Consider the following 26,273-nt stretch of genomic DNA (forward strand, 5'->3'; position numbering starts at 1 on the left):
ACGGCCTCCAGGGTCCCAAAACCGGCCCCCACCCTAGCGGCCTACCAGGGTATTGCCCGGTGCCTGCTATGGCCAGTCCGGCCCTGTCTACACGTGTAACTGCGACCAGTATGCATGCCCCTCTCTACCTCCTTGACGGTACTACTGAAGACCAGAAGACAGTCTCTCCCATACAGACCTAGCCATTACTATCTTAGTAGTATTTATGAGATCACTTACAGCTGACATTCTTGTCTTGGACACCTGGAACCGACGACAAGGCAGGGACACTCAGCCCAGTTCTCTTGTCTGCTGAAATGGCAGCTGATTAGATAACTACAATTGAGGCTTTAAATAGGACTCTCCAAAAGCTCCTTGTAAACGTCTGCCTCGCCGAGTAGAAATTCTCTAAATGTCTCTTCATGAACAGGCAGCTACTTCAATCAGTAGTAGTCTTAATGGTACAAAACAGGTCAGGACTCCTGCAGGCGTTAGAGTAGTGTCTGCCTCAGGAGTTGCTGAAGCCGGGGCCTATTCACAAAGGTAAATGTACAGGTGTAGATTAATTTATGTTTAAGCTTACTGCTGCATCTACTAGCGTCTTTACACTTTTCAGCTATTTACCATTTCAGAGTGTAAATTTGCTATTCGGTGCAGACAGACTTGCATTTCTCCTCCCCATTAAACTTGGGGGCAAAACCTGCAAAAACAGGATTTATGAGTGTCAAATTACTGTTTAGAAGTAAGGGGGGGGTCTTCACCACCGGGAGAAGATATCCCTATAGTAAAGTATCGTTAAAAATAATAATGTTTAATAATTAGTAAAGAAAAATTATTTTTTTATTGTAAACTTAAAAAGGAAAGGAACTTAAAATAATTATTAAGAACCTAGAGCAAATTAGCTCAAATATTTTAGAACATATTTAAATGGTATATTAATGCATAATTATTATTTAAAATACCTTTTTTTATTCCAGGCTCATTATGATTTTTATTTTTATTGTAATGGAGTCTGTTGTATTGAACCTAGTGTTTCCTTTTATTTATTATTAAAAGTTCAAAGAATCATTTACTAATTACTTTAAATTAAAAAAATTACTGTAACTTTTAACACTTTACACATATCTATATAGAATTTAAAATTCAAGCAAGTGGCCATGTCTGGGGCTGGACATATTCCAAGGCTGGTCTTGAGTCGATGTAATACTGTTTTGGGTCCTTTTAGGTTTGAAGTGCAGTTGGTGAGGCTCAATGGGCTTTCTCTTTTGTGGGTGGGGAGGGCTTGTATTTGCATGCCCCTCCTTAAACCTTGCTTGCCCCTGCCTAAACCTGTCCTATTTTAGAGTAAGTGTTCACCATTTTGCAGTCACTTCCCCGGGTGTCTCCTACATTTACTACTAAAATGCATACCTCTGTGCACAGACATCTCGGCACACATGGCAGGGACCTCTGCTTAGAAAAGATAGAAGAGGCAAAGATTTGTAGCCCGCTAGTAGTACTTCTGTAGTTGTAGTACTACTGAACGTTACACAAAATGAAGCTTGTGAAAAACCCACTATTTCAATGCACAATAGCTGGGCTGATTGCTGTGGAGTGCTTTGAAGATGCCATCAGGTGAATGACATCACAATAGGTCTTAAAACCCAAGATTCATCAAGAAAGCAACATTCCAGAATGCCTATTGTTGGTGACTGCTAGAGATACAGGGTCAGGTAAATGGAACTGTTTTTTTTTCTCTGCACTGATGGCCCCTTTAACCTAGGAAAACAAGCATTGGCAAAGCCAATCGGTCTTGACTATGCGAGATCTATCGGCTTTTGTAACCATATTGCACAGTAGCGTAGCTGCTGTGCAGCATGGCCGTAAGTAAAAACACAAAAGGGCTATGACGCACTCAACTCTGGATGTGTCATGGCCTTTTCTTTTTATTTCAGGCACTTTGTACAGCAGCTGGTGTGCAAATAACGCTGTGATGTGGAGCGCCGCTGCGTCATAACGCTTTTAAAAATAATTTTCAGACAGAAAGGGGATTAGGATGTCTCAGTCACAGTGTCCACAACACCTTTGGAAAAATACAGTTTCAAGTATGTCATTTATGCCAGCACCTGGGTACTCTCTGTACTTTCTGAGATGCTGTTAACCTTGTGGCATCTCTATGACAACAGACAGAGGTAGCTATGAAAAGCCAATGGTGGTCACTGGTCGAACTCCTTAATAAACACATGCTTTTAATATGCCATCTCTATGACAACACATTCATAATCCTTTAAACATACAATTTCTCACGTCAGATACAGAACCCTTTTGTTACACAGAACCCTGTTATTACGCAGGTACATATGCATTTGCTACTTCGTGATGTATCCTGTAAATCAGGGGTGTCCAAGAGTTTCAGCCCAATGCCAGATGTGCATGCAGCATAACTGCTGGCTATGCAACGGAGTTCTATTTAGATTCACTGTACGCGTATGCACTGAACCTGGATAACCTTGTAATCAAACTATGATCTCACCACCCAGATCCTGCACTGGACACCTATGCATAAATGTAAATTATTTGGCGTTCAAGGATTCATAACACTTAACAGACGAACACGTTTCATGCTAGCAAAGGGCTTCTTCATCGCCCGAATAAAGTAGTCTCAGGTACCCTTTGCTCCATTTTAATTCACTTTCTGTCTACAACCTTCAGGCCCCACACCCGCACTTCACCCATAGGCAGTTGGATTAAAAGATCTGCGCTAAAGAGCCCCTCTTTGAGGTTAGCCCGTTGGGTATTGCACCGCCTGCCCAACGACTGCCTATGATGAAGCATGACACCTGCAAAGGTGTGTGAGGCAACTATATCCAACACAATGGATACCTAGTGGTAGGTTTGCACATGCTAATCACCACGCTTCCCTCCTCTTTCTTGTGACCAGCACACCTCCCCTTTCTACGAACAGCGCTGTCTACCTTCTTTGTTCAATACGTGGTTTACTCAAGAAATAAAAAACAGCTTCTACTATCTCAACAGTATGTAACAATCTTTTGTGATTCATTTCGCTGTACGCCACCTATAGCAGCATATACTGGCCCCACTGTCAAAACATACTTATAGCCCGTTGTTAAAATATTGACATGTGTACATTATGACTGACAGGCTGGGTATACCAAGTTAAGTTACAATATGCATTATTACACATCAGTTGTAAAAGGGCTAAGAATACCCTGCAAAATGGGGGTCATTATACGCCAGCCATGGCAGGGTCGAGAGTATGCTATTAAATCAACAGTGCTGACAATGCGGCCATCGCAGGGCTGTCGAGTACCTGGTTGAAATACCAATCACGGAAGAATAATCTTGCTTTGATCCTGATAATTGGCTACTCCGAGCTCCCGTAAATTTGTCTACTGTTTACATTCATCAGGAAGCTTTATCTAGCACGAGAGTTGGTTCAAGTAGAAGCGTTTCACAGCCGTGGACAGGTGTATGGGAATGGTACGCATTATAATTTCATCGGTAGAAGAGATGGTGAAAAAGGGGATCTTGTAATGAGAAGCATTGTTACAATACAGATTTTCACTAGGGAAGCCCCCCTCGCTTAGAACCTGTAAAGTCAATAGTTTGCATGCAATGCATGGTATACAGTAAAAAAGATACCCAGCTTCGCCCTCCCCAGTTAAAATATAAATTCCATGAGAACAATGGAATGTTGAGCGCTCCGTTGATGACAAAGAAGTCGCTCAGGGCCAATAATGGCTGCTACGGACCTTCTGCTTCAACATTCCAAAGTTTGTCATATTGATTCCCTCAGTTTAACCCCTTCCATGCTGATGACGGCCCCCAGCCGTCATGCACTACGGTTCTCGTGTGCTAATGACGGCTGGGGGCCGTCATAAACTCACCCACTTGCGATTCTGCCGCACAGGTGCAAAATTGCGGCCGCATGGAAGTGGTTAATGTAGAACATTAGTGTAGAACATTTGACCCTTGATGTGTGGAATGTTCTAATAGCTTTATAGCCCTTTCCCCTCTGGCTTTACCAGTCATTAAATGTCTTCTACATGATTATCAGCCACCACCTGTGGCAAATACGTAAATTCTGGGTAAAATGCTTTTAATGGTCAATGTAGTCCTCAGCCGGGAGACGATCCTAAAATAGTCCAACAAGGCAGGGCCAGGAGTACTTGCTTAAAATATCAGTTTGAACACTTGAGGGCCGGAACAATCATATCACAATACAGATTACTATAAGGGAGTCAGGAAAGGGCTGGGTGTTTCGTTTATTGGAGCACCAGGTCTGCCAATGGCCCACAGGCGCGCAGGCTGACTCGTCAAATGTACGCACAGACATGCAGCCATTTTTACTCAACTATTTACTGAAAATATGGCAAAGTTTACAAAATATTTTCACCTCTACTCAAAGATTGGAGCTAGAATAGTAAATGGCCCCCTCCTTGAATATTTGAGGGAAGGTCTGGTCATGTATTCAGTAGAATAGCCAGGGTGTCATGGATCCAGCAGGGAAAGAAATGCGCCCCGTGATTGCTGTTCGAATGATAAAACACAGCAGTAATTAGGGTTCAGTGGGCCCCGGTGCCACCGCACCTGCTGCACCAATGGAAGCTACGCCCTTGCCACTACTCCGAGTTTCAGGGGAGGAATAAAACATAGGCTCTTTCAGGAGGAATCCACAGACAAAGCGGCGGTAGTTAGAACTTGGGAACACCTCATTTAAATATTGATTGTAATGCAGGCGACGAGCACCCAGTTACACTACGGATTTATATACAGAGCTGGGGCGCCGCTTTCGAGCCCTTTGCGAATAATATACATTTTCCGTGTTACAGATGCCTGGCAGCGCCCGGACTGCGCTCTCAAAATGTAATCAATATTTGCCCACCCTTATGCTCTCCGTATTTAATGAAAACAGGGCTTCTATGGTGCCCGAGCCATGCTTGCCGCCAACCCATCCTTGAACATTCTGTGAGCATTATTACACATTCCGGTCCCGGTGCGCGCGCGCCGCGCCCGAGCGGCGGCGCGAGACCTGTGACGTAGAGGCCCTTCCGCCCGCACCCGCTCTAGTCCTGCCTGGCGTCTGTACATCACGCCCCCGGGGGCTGCCGTCTGCCCTTCTCTGGGATTTCTGAATGAACACAAGCCACGCAGTCAGGACGGAGGAAGGCTCTATAGTACGGGGTGATTAAACGCCTTAAATCAAATATAAGGTTTTGGAATAATTTGGCGATTTGGGAATTGAGGGCTACGCAGGCGTGGGGATGGTTCAAGGCAATCATTTTACAGTTGATAATTGTAATAAAATAATACAATTATTGCTATCATTGTGGTCTGGCAGCAGGAGACGGTGAGAACATAATAAAAGTAGACTTTACTATAACCCTCCCCGTCGCACAAGCACCAAGATTCGTATATAAGGAAAGAGGGAGCCCGTTCTGTTTATCTCTGAACCGAAGACCTGAAAGTTACATACATATGGAACAGGCACTCAACCCATGAGCTAACTTATGCACGTGAAGGCCAGCCCTTTCAGCACTGCCCTAGGAAGTATGAAGCATATGTGTGATCTCTACTCAACTGGTTTCAGTAAAACTTACCAAGCAAACAACAAACTGAGCCTTTTAGTTGTGAAAGAAATGTGTTAGTAAGAAAGACTGAAGAAAAAAAAAGAGAAAAGGGGTGATTTCTCTGTCGACCCCAAACAGCGATCGGTCTTCCCTGACAACCTCAGCGAGCACAAGCCCAGACTTTTCTATTTCCATGCAAATACTTGAAATAGTTAATGTAAAATGGGATATTTCGGACTGCAAATACCACAATGCAAAAAAAATAAACGTGGTCTGCATGACCTCCTCATGCCTTGACCCGGGGAACTGGAAAGTCCAGCATTTGGCAGGCAGTCCCCAGACCGTGAGCTTCCCGGCTCTCTCCTAAACCGCACTGATGACATCACCACGTCTGCAACCAATGAGCCAATTCCAATAATTGATGACGCCATCCCTGTGCAACTGAGCCAGTTTATAGGTATAATGGATGACGCGGTCACAATGCAATTGAGCCAGAAAATAACCAAAGACGTCATGTTTGTTCCATGCTCTCTGCTGTACCAGGCTGGGTGTTTGTGCTCTCTGCAGTGGTGCAGCGCTGCCAGAAGACCACATGCCACAACACCAGGCACTACTCTGTTTCCCAAACAATATAACCTTGCATTCCGCCTTTGCTTTTCTAGTTATGGGCCTGGGTCTAGATGTTTCATGCAAAGTACTGTTGGCTAAAAGGTCACGATTGGCTGAAAGCATCACACCGCTGGTCAGGAGGTCATTTTACAGTCTGCTTTTCAAAGCAGACTGTAAAATGACTGTAAAATTTCATCAGCCACTGGTGGGACAAATGAAGACAAGAACTGTTTTTGACTTGTAGATGCAGTGTGTTGGCCTTCTCATTAGCCACCACTCACTACACCTAGTCTCTGTATGTGTGACTTGGGTTTGAATGTATGATGTTATAATGCAAACATTTACAACGCATGCCTTTACAACACAGTTTTTACATCGTAACATCCATTACAACGCATGATTTTACATTACAAGCCATCACAACGCATTTTTCTAAACTAAATTTACAACGCATTCCATTACATCGCATATACTATTACAAAGCATACCATTAGATTGCATTTAAGGTAAGTGTTGGATAGTGTAGGGGTAAAAATTACTATTCCCACTCCAGTGAGTGCAACAGTAGGGTAAGTGTTGGATAGTGTGAGGGTAAAAACTATGGATTGTAATGACATTCGTTGTAATGGTATACGTTGTAGTGACATGTGTTGTAATGACATTTGTTGTAATGACAAGCGTTGGAGTGACATGCGATGTAATGGCTGTTTGTAAGGGAATGCGATGTACAGGATGTTGCGTTGTAATGACTGCATTGTAAAGGTTGTTTCCCCTTGGGTTTACAGGGTACTTCTGACATGATGCCAGTTACTAAGTGGCTTTTCATGGTGCCACCATCTTTATTTCCCATCCCCGTCCAGCAACGGTATGCCCCTGAACCAGCGGGAGCCCCATGGTGGTGCACACACCTGACTGCCCTTGCATGCGTTAGCACCCCTTAACATGGAGTACACCTCTCGCAACACCCACCCCAAACATCTTCGGTCACAAGGTCTGCTGGCCTGGTAGTGTGTGCGCACAGACCCAATGCCACCTTCTCTTCATCGTGGGGGCATGTAGCATGCAGGCTGACTAGTATGGTTAACCATTGAAACGCATATAACCCCCCGCACCTAATCTGCACATACTACATACAAGTCAATCATGGCCAGCACCCTGTCCGTGCTAAACATAAGAAGGAAAGCAGCTTTCCACACACAGATGTGGGAAGAAACAATACAAGCTTCATCTGTGGTTTGAATTCCCATTATAAATGCGTGGCTTCAAAATATCAGACCAGAACACCAGGGTACAATCACGAAATACAGGACTGCAAGTACCAGAATGCACTCTGCCTTGCAGAATTCCTATATGAAACAATGTACACTGTACATGCAGTTTCGATTTTCAGTTTATAAACGCAGAAATTCAAGTATCACAATGCAATATCCCAAAAGCAGATATGATATAAAAAAAAAAATGTAATTTTGATTTTCATTCTGGTATGTAAGTACCAGAGTGCAATCTATCAAGCACGGATATGCTACAAAAACACAAACTGTACATGTTGCTTTGATTTTCATTTTATGAATGCAGGAGTCAAGCAATATTCTTCCTACAGTTATTACATAGTACACACCGAGTACATGTGCTGCTGATTTTCATTTTACAAATGAAGGACTACAAGTACCAGAATGCATCCTAGGTCAATAATAGCATAAAACACACTGTACGTGTTATTTTCATTTTACAAACGCAGGACTCCAAGTCCCAGAATGCAATATTCAATGTACATGCATGCATGATATAAAACAATGCACAATTATTTTTATTTTATTTTTACAAATGCGGGACTGCAACTACCAGAATGCAATATTGAATACACAACAAAAACACAAACTACTTGTGTAGTTTAGATTTTCCTCCTATGAACGCAGGTTACAAGTATCCCTGGTCTAATGAAACATGAATCTCTCTACCCCAAGTTTAGGCGAGATCTTAAGACCTGGCTTTTTTCTCAGTAACCAGCTTGCCGTCCATTTGGTATGCAGTAGGAGACAGGCCTGCGCCGGGAAACCCTGTCTAGGGTAGCTGCGCGCATGCTGCGCGCATTACAAATTTGATTATTAATAATAATAATCACACAAAGTGGGCAAGATGAGTTGTTGTAAAAACGCCCGAGGTGGTAAATTGCAAATCTCTAGTCACACACTGACCTATCACAAAAGGAAGGATGCTAGCTCACTCACTCAGCACCCCCCCATACCCCAGGACCTAAGCTCCTCACTAGCCAAGCGCCTAGGAGGCATCACGTGGTCCTTGGTAGCACTATATAGATACTCATCAGCCAGATCGAGCTGCAGGTAGTGGTGTGACGCAAACGCCCCTCCCTCAGCAAAATGAGCTGAGGGGCCCCTGAAACTCTCATACCTCACACACATTCTCTGTATTGAAGCTGAACTGGGGGCACTTAAATGTGGAACAACGCCCCCCGCTTAAAGGGCCTGCGCTGGTCCCCTGGCTGCAGAGAGACATAAAGGCGCCATGCCAGCGCTATGCAATCATGAAAATAAATGAAAAAACATATAAAGGTTTTTTTGAATTCATTAATACTCGTGAAATTTTGCATACACTGAATATATTGATGTGACGCACATCCCTTTATAACTGAAAACCTCTTTGCCAAGCAGTCCTTTCATTATGCACTGAAGGGAAGGTAGGGCCATGCTGACGTGTTACAAAGCCAGCATAACAAAACACGGCAAGCCACAACAATGACGCTGTTTGTCTCAACCGGATGCCTGTGCAGGTTTCATCGCCTCCAGCATGCTTGGCGCAGCATAACGGCTATACACATGTCTGGGGCTACTATGAACGAATGAAGGATGTATGTATATAAGGGACATGGTTTCAGCGCAGCTCCATGCCAGCATGCACCCAGGGGCAGCACAAGCGCTATTATACAAATCTATACCACATACCTGGAGCACAATGAACGGCTGTTTGAATGAATATGCCATTAGAAAGCTCTCAGGGCAGCATAAGCGCTATCATACTGGGATTAATAGTAATGAATGGGTGAGTGAATGGGGGCATTCCCAGGGCATGTGTACATGCCAGGATGCAGACATCACATATGCTAGTATTCAGATCTATTACCTCTACATCACATTCCAGAAAGCACCCTGAATGGATGGATGGAAGCACCCTGAATGAATGGATGGATGATGGATGGAAGCCCCCTGAATGAATGGATGATGGATGGAAACACCCTGAATGAATGGATGGATGATGGATGGAAGCAGCCTGAATGAATGGAAGGATGATGGATGGAAGCAGCCTGAATGAATGGAAGGATGGAAGCACCCTGAATAAAAGGATGGAAGCACCCTGAATGAATGGATGGAAGCACCCTGAATGAATGGATGATGGATGGAAGCAGCCTGAATAAATGGATGGATGGATGGAAGCACCCTGAATAAATGGATGGAGGCACCCTGAATGAACGGATGATGGATGGAAGCCCCCTGAATGAATGGATGATGGATGGAAGCACCCTGAATGAATGGATGGAAGCACCCTGAATGAATGGATGGAAGGATGGAAGCACCCTGAATAAATGGATGGATGGATAGAAGCACCCTGAATAAAAGGATGGAAGCACCCTGAATAAATGGATGGATGGATGGAAGCACCCTGAATGAATGGATGGATGGAGGCACCCTGAATGAACGGATGATGGATGGAAGCCCCCTGAATGAATGGATGATGGATGAAAGCAGCCTGAATGAATGGATGGATGGAAGCAGCCTGAATGAATGGATGGATGGAAGCAAGCACCCTGAATGAATGGATGGAAGCACCCTGAATGAATGGATGGATGGAAGCACCCTACATGAATGGATGATGGGTGGAAGCACCCTGAATGAATGGATGGATGGGTGCACCCTGAATGGATGGATGGATGGAAGCACCCTGAATGGATGGATGGATGGAAGCACCCTGAATGGATGGATGGAAGCACCCTGAATGAATGGATGGATGGATGGATGAACCACCCAGAATGGATGGATGGATTGATGCACGTGTCTACAGCCCATGCTAAGCACTGGTTCACCCTCAGGGAGCACAGGCGAAAGTATGCAAATCCACGGGACATACTGGGACACCGTGAATGGATGGATGAATGAATGAATGAATGGGCACGCCTTACCTATGGTGGAGATGTGCGACGAGTGGAACTCGTTGTCGGTGAATCTGCACAGCAGACAGGTCTTGCCCACGCCGGAGTCTCCGATGAGGAGCAGCCGGAACAGGACGTCGTACTGCTTGGCCATGCTGCCTCCCTCCGGAGGAGCCTGCTCATAGAGAGGGCGGGCGGGAGAGGCGCCTCAGCGGCGGCGGTGGCGGTGGCTGCAGCGGCTCCCAGCGCCCATGGCTGGCCGGGGCTCGGAGCCGCCTCCCGGCAGCGCTAGCGCCAGAGGGACCGGAGCCTCCCAGGCCAGGGGAGAGGAGGGCTTCTCTGTTGCTGCGGGCGAGGTCCGCTCTGTTGGTGTGGTACGAAAGCTGCCCCTCTGCTGTGGTACGAAAGCTGCTCCTCTGCCCTGGTGTGAAGTCCGCTCTGCTATTGTGGTGTGTGATCTGCCCTTTTGCTGTGGTATGAGAGATGCCCGTCTGCTGTGGTGTGAGAGATGCCCTGCTCCTGCGGTGTGACGGTGCCCTGGTGTGAGGGTGCCCTGGTGTGAGGGTGCCCTGGTGTGAGGGTGGAGGGCGCCACCGCCTCTGATGCGCGAGGGCTCCTGCTGTGGGTTCTACCCGGCAGTTTCCTCTGCTGAATGAAAGGCCGACCAGAGAGCGGCTCTGCCGGGGATGGGACTGGAGGATGGAGGCGGAATGCATGCAGGGGGAGGAGGTGGAGGGAGGGAGGGAGGGCTTCACCTGAGGGCAGAACGGAGGCAGCACAGCGAGGCGGGGACCTCTCCCCGCCACTCCCCCCAGTCTGCAAGCCTTGTATTGTCTCCCCTGCCCTGGACTCTGCCTCCCGGCGCCTCCGGGCGTTAAAGCAGCAGCGCCAGTTTGGTTCTCTGTCTTTAGAAAACCCCCCGAGGCGCCAAGATAGCTCAGTGGGTTAATGCGCCATTAGCATAAGCCTCATGATTTCTATTTACTTTCTCCACTACGCAATCCACAATACGGGTGGTGTCATCATTACGTCGTTGACAGCAGTCGTTGCAGTGATATTTTTTTCAAAGGTACATACAGGTCCCGTACTCCGGTATCAATTAAAGCTCTTTATTTTTTTTTATAATTTTGGTATTTCCATCTATATTTATCCATACCCATTTTTTGCTCTTCTTATTGGCATGTATCCTTGGGCATTTATTGTGGGTGAAAATATGGAGCTGCAACAAGTATAGTTCCACAATACTGATATATGTACACACTGACTTTTATATCAGTGGGAGTTTAATGCACTGCTACTCCTTTACAATAAAACTCTACATATAAATATCATCATTTTAGTGCTAGCATCACTGAGACATCTCTTTCTTTTTAGGTCTTGCCTACAGACAGCTTTCAGCTGTCTGAATAAGACTTGTGGACCATACCAAAAACCTCTAGTGGGCTTAGAGCCCGCCCACAGCGTGCCATTGGTCGGGTATACTGTCACACTCATTTGCTTGCTTTTCATTCAGGAACTACCTACCTCTTCTTGTGTTTGTCCCTTTCCTGGAGCATAGCTTCTTTACACCCCTTTTTATTGGGTGACGTGCATCCTTATACCGTTTTCATTCAGGGAGCTCCGTTCTTTCTTTTACTGTCAGCACTCAGAGGGAGTGTATGTATTTTCTTGCTCCCTCCCTGTGTGCCCCTCCCACCTCAAACCCCTGCTCCCCCCAGTTCATCTAATGTTTCCCCATTGACTCCCTCTCTTCGGTTGCTCCCCAGCACTTCCCCAACTCTACAGCACTGTGAAAGCTCACCTCAGATAGCTGACTATTCCCACTCCAACAGCCCTGTCAGTTTGTTTCTGATGCTATAGAGTCCTGAAGCTTGGTGTGTTTTGTCATTTAAAGCACTCCTTGGCGCCACAGCCTTCCCATGAAGGAACAGAGCTGTGCCATGATATGTTTACATGCCACACTGCAACAGCGCCTTCACCTTCACAGCTGAGGCCCATCTTCTAATGTGTACAAGATCACACCATTTGCTATGTATGGCAGAGCTCTACTGCGCATGCGCTTGTCTTTTGAAATGCTTACACAATCCTTTGGCTTATTTTTGTTTTCTTTGCATGCCACACAGGAATGGATGCTGGGCAGTAATATAGCTCTCTCCTGCGCACCATTGGGCAATGTAAACTTAGAACAATCCTATTGAATACATTATTTTCCACGAATTGTTTTGTATGATATTCCTTCCTTTATTCTCGTGTTCTTATTTGTTAAATAACACCTCCATGCACGCTATTCAGAACAAAAACATTATTTCTACCCACCATTTTTTGATGCACTTCAAATTGTCCACAAAGCACATGAGTTTCTCAATAGAGCAATTCAGGTCAAAAGGGTAGAATTGTTGAAGTACACGCTCTTCTCGCTCCTGCAGCATCCGCATGCCTTGCAAATGATACCTTTTTAGGTCTTTGTAAGTGAAACCAGAGAAACTCTGGTGTCATCCCTTATCGGCACACACTTTCTCGTGTCTCTTTGTGGAAAGAAAACACTTTCAAACCATTTTCATCGTTTCTTTCATTTATTTCATGATTTTCATTGTTTTGTTATCAGATTTCATCGTAATTGTGATCATTCATACATCAGGCGATATCAAAAAGCGTGTCCAATGCATTTCGGGCATTTAAAGTGGCATGCCCTTCATCAGGGAATTGACACTAAAAAGATAATATAAACGGACATTAGGATCAACTGGTCTACATAGTATATGCATCTAGAACATAGTACACCAATACTGTTCTCAACATTATCATATCTTCATCACGTGCATATCTTGCATCTTAAAGTGAATAGTGATGTGGGGGAGTGAATCAAAAAAAGTGGTGGTCAAGTGAATAGAAAAAATATGTCGATCACTTACAAGCCTGTAGTGAACGTTGTCGAGATAATCTGAAATGAGGGTAGATAATGGAAAACAAACGTCACCAAAACAAGGTCCATGCCCTGAGCGCTCACGAGTATCTTTGCGCTATGTTTGGTGCTATAGATCAGCAAGGGAACTAACCTGAAGTTTGTACGTCTCGCGTTTTGTCCGGGGCTCATATTTCGGAATCGCCGGTAAAACAACCTTGTTTCCGGCGTTCTTAAGTTCAAAAAAACGCTCCCGCGATCACGTGACCGGTCACGAGGTTAGATACTGAAAAAAGACTTCCGTTATGGTGGTCATAGTGTTTACATGATCACAGATATATGGGGTACTAAATCGAGAGGTGAATCGGAAAAAATAGTTGGATATCTGTATGTAAATGAAAGGGTTGGTTAGAAAAACGGGGTGGGGATTTCCCGTTTAAAGATATGCGCGGGTGATAAGATGAAGTTCTGCAGGATCGAACCGTCATAAGGGAACTGTGGTGCTATATATGTGAATGGAGCTATCCCGATCTAGGTAGCATTAGTGGACTGTTGGGATGGTAGGTTACAACAGTATAATACTGGGAACATGCACATTCACAACATGGTCAATTGAAGGAGCAATTCTATCAGAGGTAACAAGAAAATTCTATTCTTTCATTTAGTCCAGTGGGTTTCTGGGTGCACAATTTATGAATCCAATAGTTCTCACGTCTTAACAGTAATTTGTTGTTGTTGACCCCTTCGTACTTAGGGACGGTCTCTAAAACAATAAACTTCACTTGGGAAACGTTATGTTGTAGTTCTGTGAAGTGCGCCGAGAGTGCTGATTTTGAGTTTTTTAGTCTTATGTTGGATTTGTGTTCATTAAGGCGTACCTTAATGCGTCTCTCTGTTTTCCCCACGTAGGTTTTTCCGCACGGGCATTTGATCCCGTATATTAGGTTACTAGAGTCACAGGTGGCATTCACTCTAAGTTTTATTGGGTAACCTTGTGTGGGATGATTGAAAATGTGTCCTTTGATGATGCAATTACAATTGCCACAGTTTAGGCAGGGTTTTGTTCCAAGGTATGTGACAGGATCATTGGATTTGCTTTGTAGAATTTCACCAAGATTCTTGCCTCTGGTGTAGGCAAATACTGGAGGTTGACTAAAAGATTTGTTGAAGTCTGGTTCAACGTTCAGGATGGTCCAGTGTTTCATTATGATTTGTTTGAACTTTCTGCTGTTGGTTGAAAATTTAGAAACCACTACTGTTTGGTTTTGTTCAGATTTCACGATTGGTGTCAAAAGTTTGGTTCTGTCCAGTTTCTCCATTTTCATTTTGGTTTCTTCCATTAGACTTCTGGGGTAACCTCTTTGCAAGAATTTGTTTGACATCTCTGTTAATCTTAATTTGAGAGTGGTCTGATCCGAAACAATTCTTTTGACCCTTGCCATTTGTGAGTATGGTAAGTTTCTAATCAAGTTGGGTTCATGAAAGCTAGAGTGTAGTAGCATGTTATTCCTGTCAGTAGGTTTGACAAAGAGATCAGTAGTGAATCCATTTTGTGTTATAGCGACTCTCACATCCAGAAAATTTACTGCCGTTCTTGATATCTCCCAAGTTAGTTGGATCCTTTGGTCGATAGAGTTGAAGATGTTTAGTTGTTGTTTCAATTTCTCCTCGGACTCTGACCATATGATGAAGAAGTCATCAATATATCTTGTTATCATTCTCAGGTGATTGGTCCAGTTCGTATTGTTGAGAATATGTTGCGTTTCGTACCAGTGCATGAACGTGTTGGCATATACCGGCGCGGCTGAATTGCCCATTGCCATCCCGGTGAGCTGTTGGTACCATTTGTTGTTTACTCTGAAGTAGCTGTGGTACAACGTAAATTGCATAAGCTCCATCAAGAATAATTGAAAATCGTGGTCTATATTGGTTCTGAGAATAGCTGACTCAATTGCTTCAATACCCATGTTGTGTGGTATGTTTGTGTATAGACTGCTGACATCAGCAGTGCATAGCAATATTTCCTCATTGGGGTTAAGTTGGATTTGTTGTAATTTCAGCAGAAAATGCGACGTGTCTTTGATATATGTTGTAGGGGACTGTACCGATGGTTGAAGATACTTATCAATAAGTTGTCCTATTGGTTGGTGTATGCTGCCTCTGGTAGAGACAATTGGTCTCATGGGAGGGTTCCTGAGATTTTTATGAATTTTAGGCACCATTCTTAATGTGGGACTTTTGGGGTTACTGGTTATGAGAAAATTCTTTGTTCTCTCCGTTATCGTTCCCTGTTTTAGTGCCTGGTCAATGATGTTTTTTAACGTTTTTGCATATTCCGTAGTCGGATTGGAATCCAATTCATGGTAAGTTGATCTGTCCATAACATGTTCAGTTACTTTGTCGTTATACATTGAGGTGTTCATAATGACGATCGCCCCTCCCTTGTCGGCTTTGGTGAAAATTATTTGATCATTGGTTGCTATTTTTCTGATGGTGTCCAAATCCTTTTGAGTGATATTTTTGTGTTTGGGTTTGGTGTATTTGAGTTTGTTCAGGTCTTGTTTTACAAGGTTTTCGAACAGGTCCAATGTCTTGTGGCTTGTGGGTGCTTGAAATGAACTTTGTGGACGTAGTCCCAATAGTTGATCTTTGTCTTGTTTTGGACGTTCCAAAACCCACAAGCCACAAGACATTGGACCTGTTCGAAAACCTTGTAAAACAAGACCTGAACAAACTCAAATACACCAAACCCAAACACAAAAATATCACTCAAAAGGATTTGGACACCATCAGAAAAATAGCAACCAATGATCAAATAATTTTCACCAAAGCCGACAAGGGAGGGGCGATCGTCATTATGAACACCTCAATGTATAACGACAAAGTAACTGAACATGTTATGGACAGATCAACTTACCATGAATTGGATTCCAATCCGACTACGGAATATGCAAAAACGTTAAAAAACATCATTGACCAGGCACTAAAACAGGGAACGATAACGGAGAGAACAAAGAATTTTCTCATAACCAGTAACCCCAAAAGTCCCACATTAAGAATGGTGCCTAAAATTCATAAAAATCTCAGGAACCCTCCCATGAGACCAATTGTCTCTACCAGAGGCAGCATACACCAACCAATAGGACAACTTATTGATAAGTATCTTCAACCATCGGTACAGTCCCCTACAACATATATCAAAGACACGTCGCATTTTCTGCTGAAATTACAACAAATCCAACTTAACCCCAATGAGGAAATATTGCTATGCACTGCTGATGTCAGCAGTCTATACACAAACATACCACACAACATGGGTATTGAAGCAATTGAGTCAGCTATTCTCAGAACCAATATAGACCACGATTTTCAATTATTCTTGATGGAGCTTATGCAATTTACGTTGTACCACAGCTACTTCAGAGTAAACAACAAATGGTACCAACAGCTCACCGGGATGGCAATGGGCAATTCAGCCGCGCCGGTATATGCCAACACGTTCATGCACTGGTACGAAACGCAACATATTCTCAACAATACGAACTGGACCAATCACCTGAGAATGATAACAAGATATATTGATGACTTCTTCATCATATGGTCAGAGTCCGAGGAGAAATTGAAACAACAACTAAACATCTTCAACTCTATCGACCAAAGGATCCAACTAACTTGGGAGATATCAAGAACGGCAGTAAATTTTCTGGATGTGAGAGTCGCTATAACACAAAATGGATTCACTACTGATCTCTTTGTCAAACCTACTGACAGGAATAACATGCTACTACACTCTAGCTTTCATGAACCCAACTTGATTAGAAACTTACCATACTCACAAATGGCAAGGGTCAAAAGAATTGTTTCGGATCAGACCACTCTCAAATTAAGATTAACAGAGATGTCAAACAAATTCTTGCAAAGAGGTTACCCCAGAAGTCTAATGGAAGAAACCAAAATGAAAATGGAGAAACTGGACAGAACCAAACTTTTGACACCAATCGTGAAATCTGAACAAAACCAAACAGTAGTGGTTTCTAAATTTTCAACCAACAGCAGAAAGTTCAAACAAATCATAATGAAACACTGGACCATCCTGAACGTTGAACCAGACTTCAACAAATCTTTTAGTCAACCTCCAGTATTTGCCTACACCAGAGGCAAGAATCTTGGTGAAATTCTACAAAGCAAATCCAATGATCCTGTCACATACCTTGGAACAAAACCCTGCCTAAACTGTGGCAATTGTAATTGCATCATCAAAGGACACATTTTCAATCATCCCACACAAGGTTACCCAATAAAACTTAGAGTGAATGCCACCTGTGACTCTAGTAACCTAATATACGGGATCAAATGCCCGTGCGGAAAAACCTACGTGGGGAAAACAGAGAGACGCATTAAGGTACGCCTTAATGAACACAAATCCAACATAAGACTAAAAAACTCAAAATCAGCACTCTCGGCGCACTTCACAGAACTACAACATAACGTTTCCCAAGTGAAGTTTATTGTTTTAGAGACCGTCCCTAAGTACGAAGGGGTCAACAACAACAAATTACTGTTAAGACGTGAGAACTATTGGATTCATAAATTGTGCACCCAGAAACCCACTGGACTAAATGAAAGAATAGAATTTTCTTGTTACCTCTGATAGAATTGCTCCTTCAATTGACCATGTTGTGAATGTGCATGTTCCCAGTATTATACTGTTGTAACCTACCATCCCAACAGTCCACTAATGCTACCTAGATCGGGATAGCTCCATTCACATATATAGCACCACAGTTCCCTTATGACGGTTCGATCCTGCAGAACTTCATCTTATCACCCGCGCATATCTTTAAACGGGAAATCCCCACCCCGTTTTTCTAACCAACCCTTTCATTTACATACAGATATCCAACTATTTTTTCCGATTCACCTCTCGATTTAGTACCCCATATATCTGTGATCATGTAAACACTATGACCACCATAACGGAAGTCTTTTTTCAGTATCTAACCTCGTGACCGGTCACGTGATCGCGGGAGCGTTTTTTTGAACTTAAGAACGCCGGAAACAAGGTTGTTTTACCGGCGATTCCGAAATATGAGCCCCGGACAAAACGCGAGACGTACAAACTTCAGGTTAGTTCCCTTGCTGATCTATAGCACCAAACATAGCGCAAAGATACTCGTGAGCGCTCAGGGCATGGACCTTGTTTTGGTGACGTTTGTTTTCCATTATCTACCCTCATTTCAGATTATCTCGACAACGTTCACTACAGGCTTGTAAGTGATCGACATATTTTTTCTATTCACTTGACCACCACTTTTTTTGATTCACTCCCCCACATCACTATTCACTTTAAGATGCAAGATATGCACGTGATGAAGATATGATAATGTTGAGAACAGTATTGGTGTACTATGTTCTAGATGCATATACTATGTAGACCAGTTGATCCTAATGTCCGTTTATATTATCTTTTTAGTGTCAATTCCCTGATGAAGGGCATGCCACTTTAAATGCCCGAAATGCATTGGACACGCTTTTTGATATCGCCTGATGTATGAATGATCACAATTACGATGAAATCTGATAACAAAACAATGAAAATCATGAAATAAATGAAAGAAACGATGAAAATGGTTTGAAAGTGTTTTCTTTCCACAAAGAGACACGAGAAAGTGTGTGCCGATAAGGGATGACACCAGAGTTTCTCTGGTTTCACTTACAAATTTGTTATTTATACGTCGTGGGCCCTCGACGTCTCCTCATTGAGCACAACAAAGTTGAACCAATCAAAGACATAAAATCTGAACAATCAAGCTGTGCATCTACCAATAATCTACCTTTTTAGGTCTTGCCTAGAGGGAGTGGAGCAAGGTGGAAGTATTATGTGGCTTGCCTTTGAGGCCTTACCATGTAATATCAACACAATACCCAAAAGTGGATCGCAGATTCACACCAGTAATCCTTCTTTCAGTCCTGGTAGAGTGGCAAAGAGCAGACAGGCTTCCTTAGAGGAACATGTGATGAGCATTTTACAGTACCAATAGGGACGATAAGTAATTGGCACGAATGGAAGGAAATCCGACAACAATTTATAAAAATAGAGCTTATGTTTATATAATTTTAGACAACAACACTAAATCAGTACAAGGCGGATAACCAGAGTTATCGATTTGAAAGTGTTCAGTAAATCAGTACTTCGTAGAATTGTCAAACTTACCATCGCGCTCAATGGAGAAAAACAGTATATGACACTCGGACACGAGCGGGGTGAGTTCAACGGAACCCACGTGCAGTTCAGGTCTTGCAGGTCCACAGACCAAGCTTCGACAGTCATTGCACTTTTACCTTGCCCAGGTAGTCCAGGTGTAGATGTAACCTGGCTGTCCTTGGTGCTGATTAGGAGCAGCGGTTGAGTTCATGGGAGCCCCTTGGGGATCAAGCTTGGAGGGGCCCCTGAACCAGGAATCACCAAGCAGAACGGCTCCTCCTAGCCTGGGCGTCTCGGGTGAAGAGGTGTGCCTGGCTGCCCGTGGTGCAGAAGGGCACTGCAGGAGTGGACTTTTCCAGTCGTGCCACGCAGACAGGTTTGGGATGCAAGTACTTGACAACTGTGCCACAGAAGGAGAAGGTTGACGGAGCAAGGTATTCCCTCTTCTTGGAGCGTCGAGTAAAGTAATCAGTAGTCAGCAAGATTACCAACAAACCCTGTCCATGGCAAATGCAGCAATGAAGCAATTATTTTTTCAAGAGTCTTGGGAAGGCTCTAGAGGGCAGAGACTCACTGAGGTCGAGGTCTACACTTCCCACAAGGCACCTTGCTGGTTACTTTTGGGCTGGTCCTTGATGGAGCTTGGCGGACAGTCCTTCTTTGGATTTGGGAAACATGGTTTATGTCTGACTGCAGGCGGCGAGTACCTCTAGCCCTGTAAATGGATTCATCTTCCTTTTGAAACTGGTCTCTGGTCCTGGATGAGTGATAGTCTAGTGGGTGCAGGGGGCTGCTACAGGTGCAGTACTTCACGCTTCTTCTTTGTGGAGCCCTGCCTTGTGCTGACACAACTTTTCCTTTGTCCTTTTCTTCTTCAGAGCAGATCTGGTGTCAGGGGTGCCCCTAAATCCTGAATTTAAGAGGTGATTAGGGGAGTGAGGGTCATTAGCCAATGGGCTAGTGAACCTGTAGCTAATCTGCCCCTGAGTTGACCACATCTGGGGGGTGTTTGTCACCAAAATACCCAGAGCCCACTATTCTTGGGTCTTTTCAAGATGGCACAATCCATCCTCGGCCGTATGGACCAGCTAGCCCGCTCTAGAAGTGTTGCTAGCCTTTTGGGGTTGTATGCCTCCTGAATACCTAATTTCGCACCTACTTGCAAACATGAGTGCCTGAGGGTAGGGGAGGCCTTTGTCTCCACTGGGAGACAAGTCACGTACATATCAAAGGCGGCGAGTCATTCACTAGCCATTCTGGGAGGACGGAGGTGTAACCTCCTTAATGCCCCGGTCTTTTGTCTCTGTCCTCTGGGAGTGACAGCACTACCCAGCAGGAGGGTAGACTTCTGTCATGGTGGCAACTGGCTCAGAAAGCCTACCAAAGCACAGGAAGACTATGGCAACTTGGGGGCACCTCTAACGATGACACCCAGGTATATGCCAACTCACCCTTGACAAGAGAATCATGTCAGGGGTGAAAATGCATGGTGTTTGATACCAAACACAACTACGTTTGGTGCCACCATCAGGGAGCTGGCTATCTTGGTATTGTCTGGTAGCCGGTCCATGATAACCTATGGACTGCCCTTTCACTTACAGTAAGCTTAAATGGTAAGATTACTGTAGAGGTAGTAACGTAAAAAGGATACGTTACGTTTTAACATGAACTGCCCGAAATTTGAACGTACATCGAGCAGAATAATATTTATACGAACTACTATTGATATGAACATGGTTACCTTATTTAAAAATGAATACAATATTACTTCCACAGAACATCTGAGATGAAATTGAAATCAACTGCCTAGAGAACTTATGTTTAACAACCTTATAGTAAAGAAAAGACTTAATAGGTAAGCAGCACAAAGCTTGGATAATTTTGCTCACATTATTGAGGTTCCATAAAGTGAATTTGTATTAGGTCAAACTCATCATGTTTCTATAACTCATATAGTTCGCAGAGACCTTTAAATAATATGCCAACATGTGAACTATAAAACCACACTCCTTATGAGATGCTGTCCATTGTCAAAATGTATGTACTGGGTCTACCAGAAAGGAGGGATATGAATGATCAATCACGTCTTGCTTTTTTGCAGGATGGTCTAAACCAGACTAAAACTCCAACTTTATATCCAGTAACTAGTTGCCTGAGAAAAGGTTGGTAGAGGAATTTGGATTGGAGGTAGAGTTCGTTCCAGCCTATTGAGATCCTGAGCTGGTACTGGGGACGAAAGCAAGAAGAATGACACTACTACCGTTAACCGGGAGAAAAAGATTGCGACAAGGTCGATGGACACAACAAAGCTATATCATGTGATCTATTCCTTACAGCAGAAAGTGCAACTTCCAAAGCCACTGCTAACTGTGACATTGACAACCCTGTTCCAGAATGTGTAACAGTTAGATACCCCTCATGAAACTGAAGAACAAACAGTTCTAATCGCAGATCCACAAACAGTAAGATATGAAACAACTGTTAAGGATGTAATTGTGCCCACTTGGCCCTTTAAAACTCAAAAGTGAACTATATGAAAACTGTACACTATCAAGCAATTATACCTCACAAGATTCAGCTGCAAAGTGTTTAGAATGTGGGACTATCCTATTAAATGCAATACTATTAGTGAGAAAAGTTTCCAAAAGACTTATTTTCAAAATAAATGGATGTAATTGAAATGTAATACAGACTAATATGTGACTCCACCTGGGACTTATGTCTGGGTCGTGTTAATATTAATCTCACTGCTGATTTGGAAACATAGTGGAGGTATTCCTTGTGAGGATGTTGCAAGAAGAATATGTTTTGGATATGAAGAATAAGAATAACCCTTTTCTTTCTCTGCTTTTTTCTGTTGTGTGACTGTCGTTTTTATGCTGTTATTCTTTGCTAAAGCGCCGGGATGCTCCCTGGAGTAGCCGTGCGCTATAAAAGAAATAAAGTAACATAACATAACATAACAAAGTAACAATTGAATGTTCAACAAATGAAAGGAATGCACAGATTTACCAGACATCTTTCTCCTGGAAGTATGAGAGCCACCACGCTACTAGATGGTGTCTATTAGGAAGAATTACATTATCAAGTTCTAGGACATGAAGAGTCCTACACACATTTTGTCATGATTTCATTATCTTACCTCCAAGTCCTTCTACTAACAAATTGGATAGAAATATTGTGAAGAATCCACTCCAAAGACTACAATCAAATGTTTTATTGTACAAAACTGCTCCTCATCCCACTGCGGAAAACCCCAAGCGGATGCTCTGCTACAATTGATATGCTGATTGGGATATGCATTTATCGAAAAGAACTTGAACAATATTTCAGTATCAATAGTGGTACCATTGCCCATGGACAGATTCGTATAGGAAATCGTTTTAGACAAATGGTACAGAAATAAAAGTACGCCAGTTTAACAAAATTAGTTCACCACAAGTAAATTACCAAGTCAATTATCCAGAAAGGTTCCCACATCTTTACTTTGGTAGTTCCCATGCATTCTCCGTATCAGTCCAATCACTATCTCCCTTTGATATGTGTTCAGCGACACCTGTATGCCTTCCACAAACCCCACGCTTTTCCCCACTTCTGTGGGCATCCCCGACTCTGGTACACACCTTTTTTGGCTTTGTCACGCCAGTCAAGGTACATCTTCCAGTCTGCTACCCTTGGGGTATGATCCGCACCCCAAGCCATTGCTATATTCCTTTCTGCCACAATGACCGCCAACATAAGCCAGATGTTATGATACTTTGGCCATACCATCTCCCCCGTCACACATAATATATACCATTGTGCATCCAGTGGGACTTCCAGACCCGTGAACTCTGCCATAACATGGGTTACCTCCCGCCACTACTGTTCAATTTTTGGGCAGCCTCATAATATATGAAAGAAAGACCCTACCATTCCACAGCCCCAGGCACACTGGTCTGAGTCACTTCGTCCCACCCAGTGCGACAGAGTGATTTAGTCTTAGATGTGTACAGTGAGAAAGGTTTTGTAACGTGGAATAAAACAATACCAGTAAAATCAATGGGGAACTGAAAATTAGCAATTGCATGGGTCAGATACATTACTTCCTGCATGTAATTTACAGAGTACTGTGGGTGTGACAATATGGAGACTTCACTAGTCCACCAGATCCCGTTGCTCTGCTGACCATGCAACACAAAAGTACACGGTCCACAGAGCCCCTCCGGTGTGCTCGGAGATATTCAGACCACTTGGGAGAAAAGTACATGGCAGGTTGGGAAAAACCAGAAGAATGCATGTTGTCTCTACTGTCCAAATGGTAATGGAACTTTTGAGACTGAAGCCTTGTTTTAAACAAGTGGAGTGGAATCATACCTTGCCATAGCAAAATGGGTCTGCCCATGGGGCATTGGCCAGGATCTGAAGATAATGTTGTCTACACCAGTGTGTAATGCGATGGTCTTGACATTTCTGATGGCATGCAGTCTATCCAAGTTAGTCAAGGGTTTACCTTTGCTGCATGATGATGTACTAGGTGTTTTGAAGAACACACATTCACCTGATTGGGTGTCTTGGCGCTATTGACACATAACTGATGTTTTTGACTACCCAACTCAATGGTACTTATTTTATCAGCAAATAAAAGCTGGAAAAGCTGGTGGACTTTGACCTTTGACCATTGGGTCCAGCACAGATCCCTGCAGTTGGGGTGTAGGCCCTCTGAACCATCAGACCCAGATCCTCCAACACCTGCAGCAGAAAATTAACACTCTTGGTTGGACAACTGGGCCTTTTATTTACCCCCTACAGCGGCATGTCCAGCGGAGCTCTTTTTAAGGTCTGATGCCATCAAGAGGATTTCTTCAGCTTTACATGCTCTGTCCTTGCACAATTCACCAATTGGTAGCTAAAAAGTGGTGTTTAGTTGCATGTTGGGCTGGTCTGTTTTGGATTGAGTCCAGTGTAGAGTGCTAAATTACAAAAGTAGACAGGAAACTTTATGTCAGTAAAACCAGATTTATCCAGAAAAAAACAATTTTACCCACAAGGTACGATCCTTTGCTCTTATTCTGGAGTTGGTAGAATCCAAACCATTTGGCTAGCCCTAACCCCAACCTGTTTTTATAAAATAAAACAGTATCCAAATTGTGTATCACACCGATTTGTGTTTTAGAAAGCGCAGCGATTTATCATCACAGCTATTGTAAGCAATAATTACAGAGTGGCCTGATCTACTGGGCCAACTCCTGCTCTTCGTTCTTTATTGTTCCTTTACCCCCTCCCCTCCCCCACTGTACCTGGTTAAAATATGGGTATTCTCTTTAATTAACAGCCCCCCTGCAGTGGCGCACACAAAATGACACCCCTCGGCCCCTTGCAGAACGGGCCAATTGTAAAGCAGGAAGGCAATCAACGAACGGAATGACCTTAAGTTTTGCCCGGCGATGTCGCCTCTTATCCCACAGAGTATGAATCAATGAAGAGAAAAGCGCTGGAGACCGGAAGGCAGGAAACAAAGGTTTATTCTCTCCGGAGGAGAACACATCAGATCAGACCAACAGGGAATCTTCTCGAGGTGCTCTAACTGCATCTCTGAGGCCTGGCCTCTTATACACGCATTTATGGCAGGAAGACATTCTTTATTATAATAAAGGTACTTTGAAGTATGAAAAGACATCCCTGGAATCTTCCGCTTCGGATCCGTTCCCACACACCCTTACAGTGAGAATCCCCTCCCCAATCATAATACAGGCTCGTCATCAGACGACAGAAACAGCAGGGCATTCCGCGGATTCCCGGAATGCGTGCGGCGTGACGGATCTCATGGGGTGGGGGCCTTGATCTACTGTAACTGCTTTGAACAGGGGCGATTCTTTACAGTTGGGGCCATAAACTGCATCCTCAGGGCTAGGTGATAGCCTGGGACCGGCCTGGACAATAGGACACGGAGGAAGAGGGGTGTCAGAGGGTGCGACAGTGAATAGGAAGAAAGGGAGGTGTCGGGCAGGCACGGGGTGTGATTCCCAGGGAAGAGCAGCGCAGATGGAGGGGTTTTATGGCCCATGCATGAGGGAGAGAGAGAGCGGGGGTGGCCAGTGCGTGGGGGGAAGCTTACGAGGGTGGGGGGGGGGGGTCGCGCTGGGGATCGGCGGCGTGCAGAGAGTGGGTCTGACCAAGGCATCTATAATGGCTGTCGTGCACGACAAAAGTGTGGCATTGGGAAAAAGGCAAGATGGCGCAGACAATGTTTATCAGCACAAACTAATTTTCCACAGTCCTCCCTTTTAACATTTCTCGCCAACTTGTTAATTCGGGTCGATTCCCATAATGCCACATATTTCTGCATCATACAAAGCTTTCATGTGTTCAGTCTGTAAGTCCAAAGTCTTTGGGCAAATGCAATTTGAAAATAACGAACACAGAGGAGGCAAACATTGGATACCCAAGCAACACCCGCATAGCACCACAATCGGAATTAGAATGAATGTGAACAACCTCCACCCCCAGGCTTTCAGTGAGTCCAAGAACCAGCTCCCAAGCGACCATCCTTCTTGCTCCTGGTGTACTTCAGATGATAGTCTATGGAGGTGTTCGATGGCCTTGTAAACAGAAGGTGAATTGTCTGGCACGTAGGTGCAGCAGCTGGACCCAATGATGCGGCAGGCTCCCCCTCGGTCTGCCAGAACCACGTCTAGAACGAGGCGGTTCTGAAGAGGCACCAGGCGGACTGCCTGAAGCTCTGCGGTGTTATTGGTCAAGATGCCGGCTGTGATGTTCATGGTGGTTTCAACTGCCTGGGTCAAATGTTTGCACGGCTGTTCGCCATCGGACCCCAGAATGGCACAAGTCCCTTCACGGCATCCA

At 44.1% G+C, this 26,273-nt stretch overlaps 1 protein-coding gene across 1 annotated transcript in view; it reads right to left on the reverse strand.

The window, feature by feature from the left end:
* RAB15 (RAB15, member RAS oncogene family) overlaps window positions 1-10,982 on the reverse strand; it is a 343,974-nt gene extending 332,992 nt beyond the window's left edge. Inside the window, exon 1 of the mRNA XM_086937105.1 lies at window positions 10,351-10,982. Coding sequence (XP_086793231.1) covers window positions 10,351-10,474 — 124 coding nt within the window. The 5' untranslated portion in view covers window positions 10,475-10,982. The remainder of the gene's footprint in view (window positions 1-10,350) is intronic.
* Between the last annotated feature and the right edge of the window lie 15,291 nt (window positions 10,983-26,273).

Source organism: Lissotriton vulgaris, chromosome 9 (assembly GCF_964263255.1).
Source record: "Lissotriton vulgaris chromosome 9, aLisVul1.2, whole genome shotgun sequence".
Taxonomy (NCBI): domain Eukaryota; kingdom Metazoa; phylum Chordata; class Amphibia; order Caudata; family Salamandridae; genus Lissotriton; species Lissotriton vulgaris.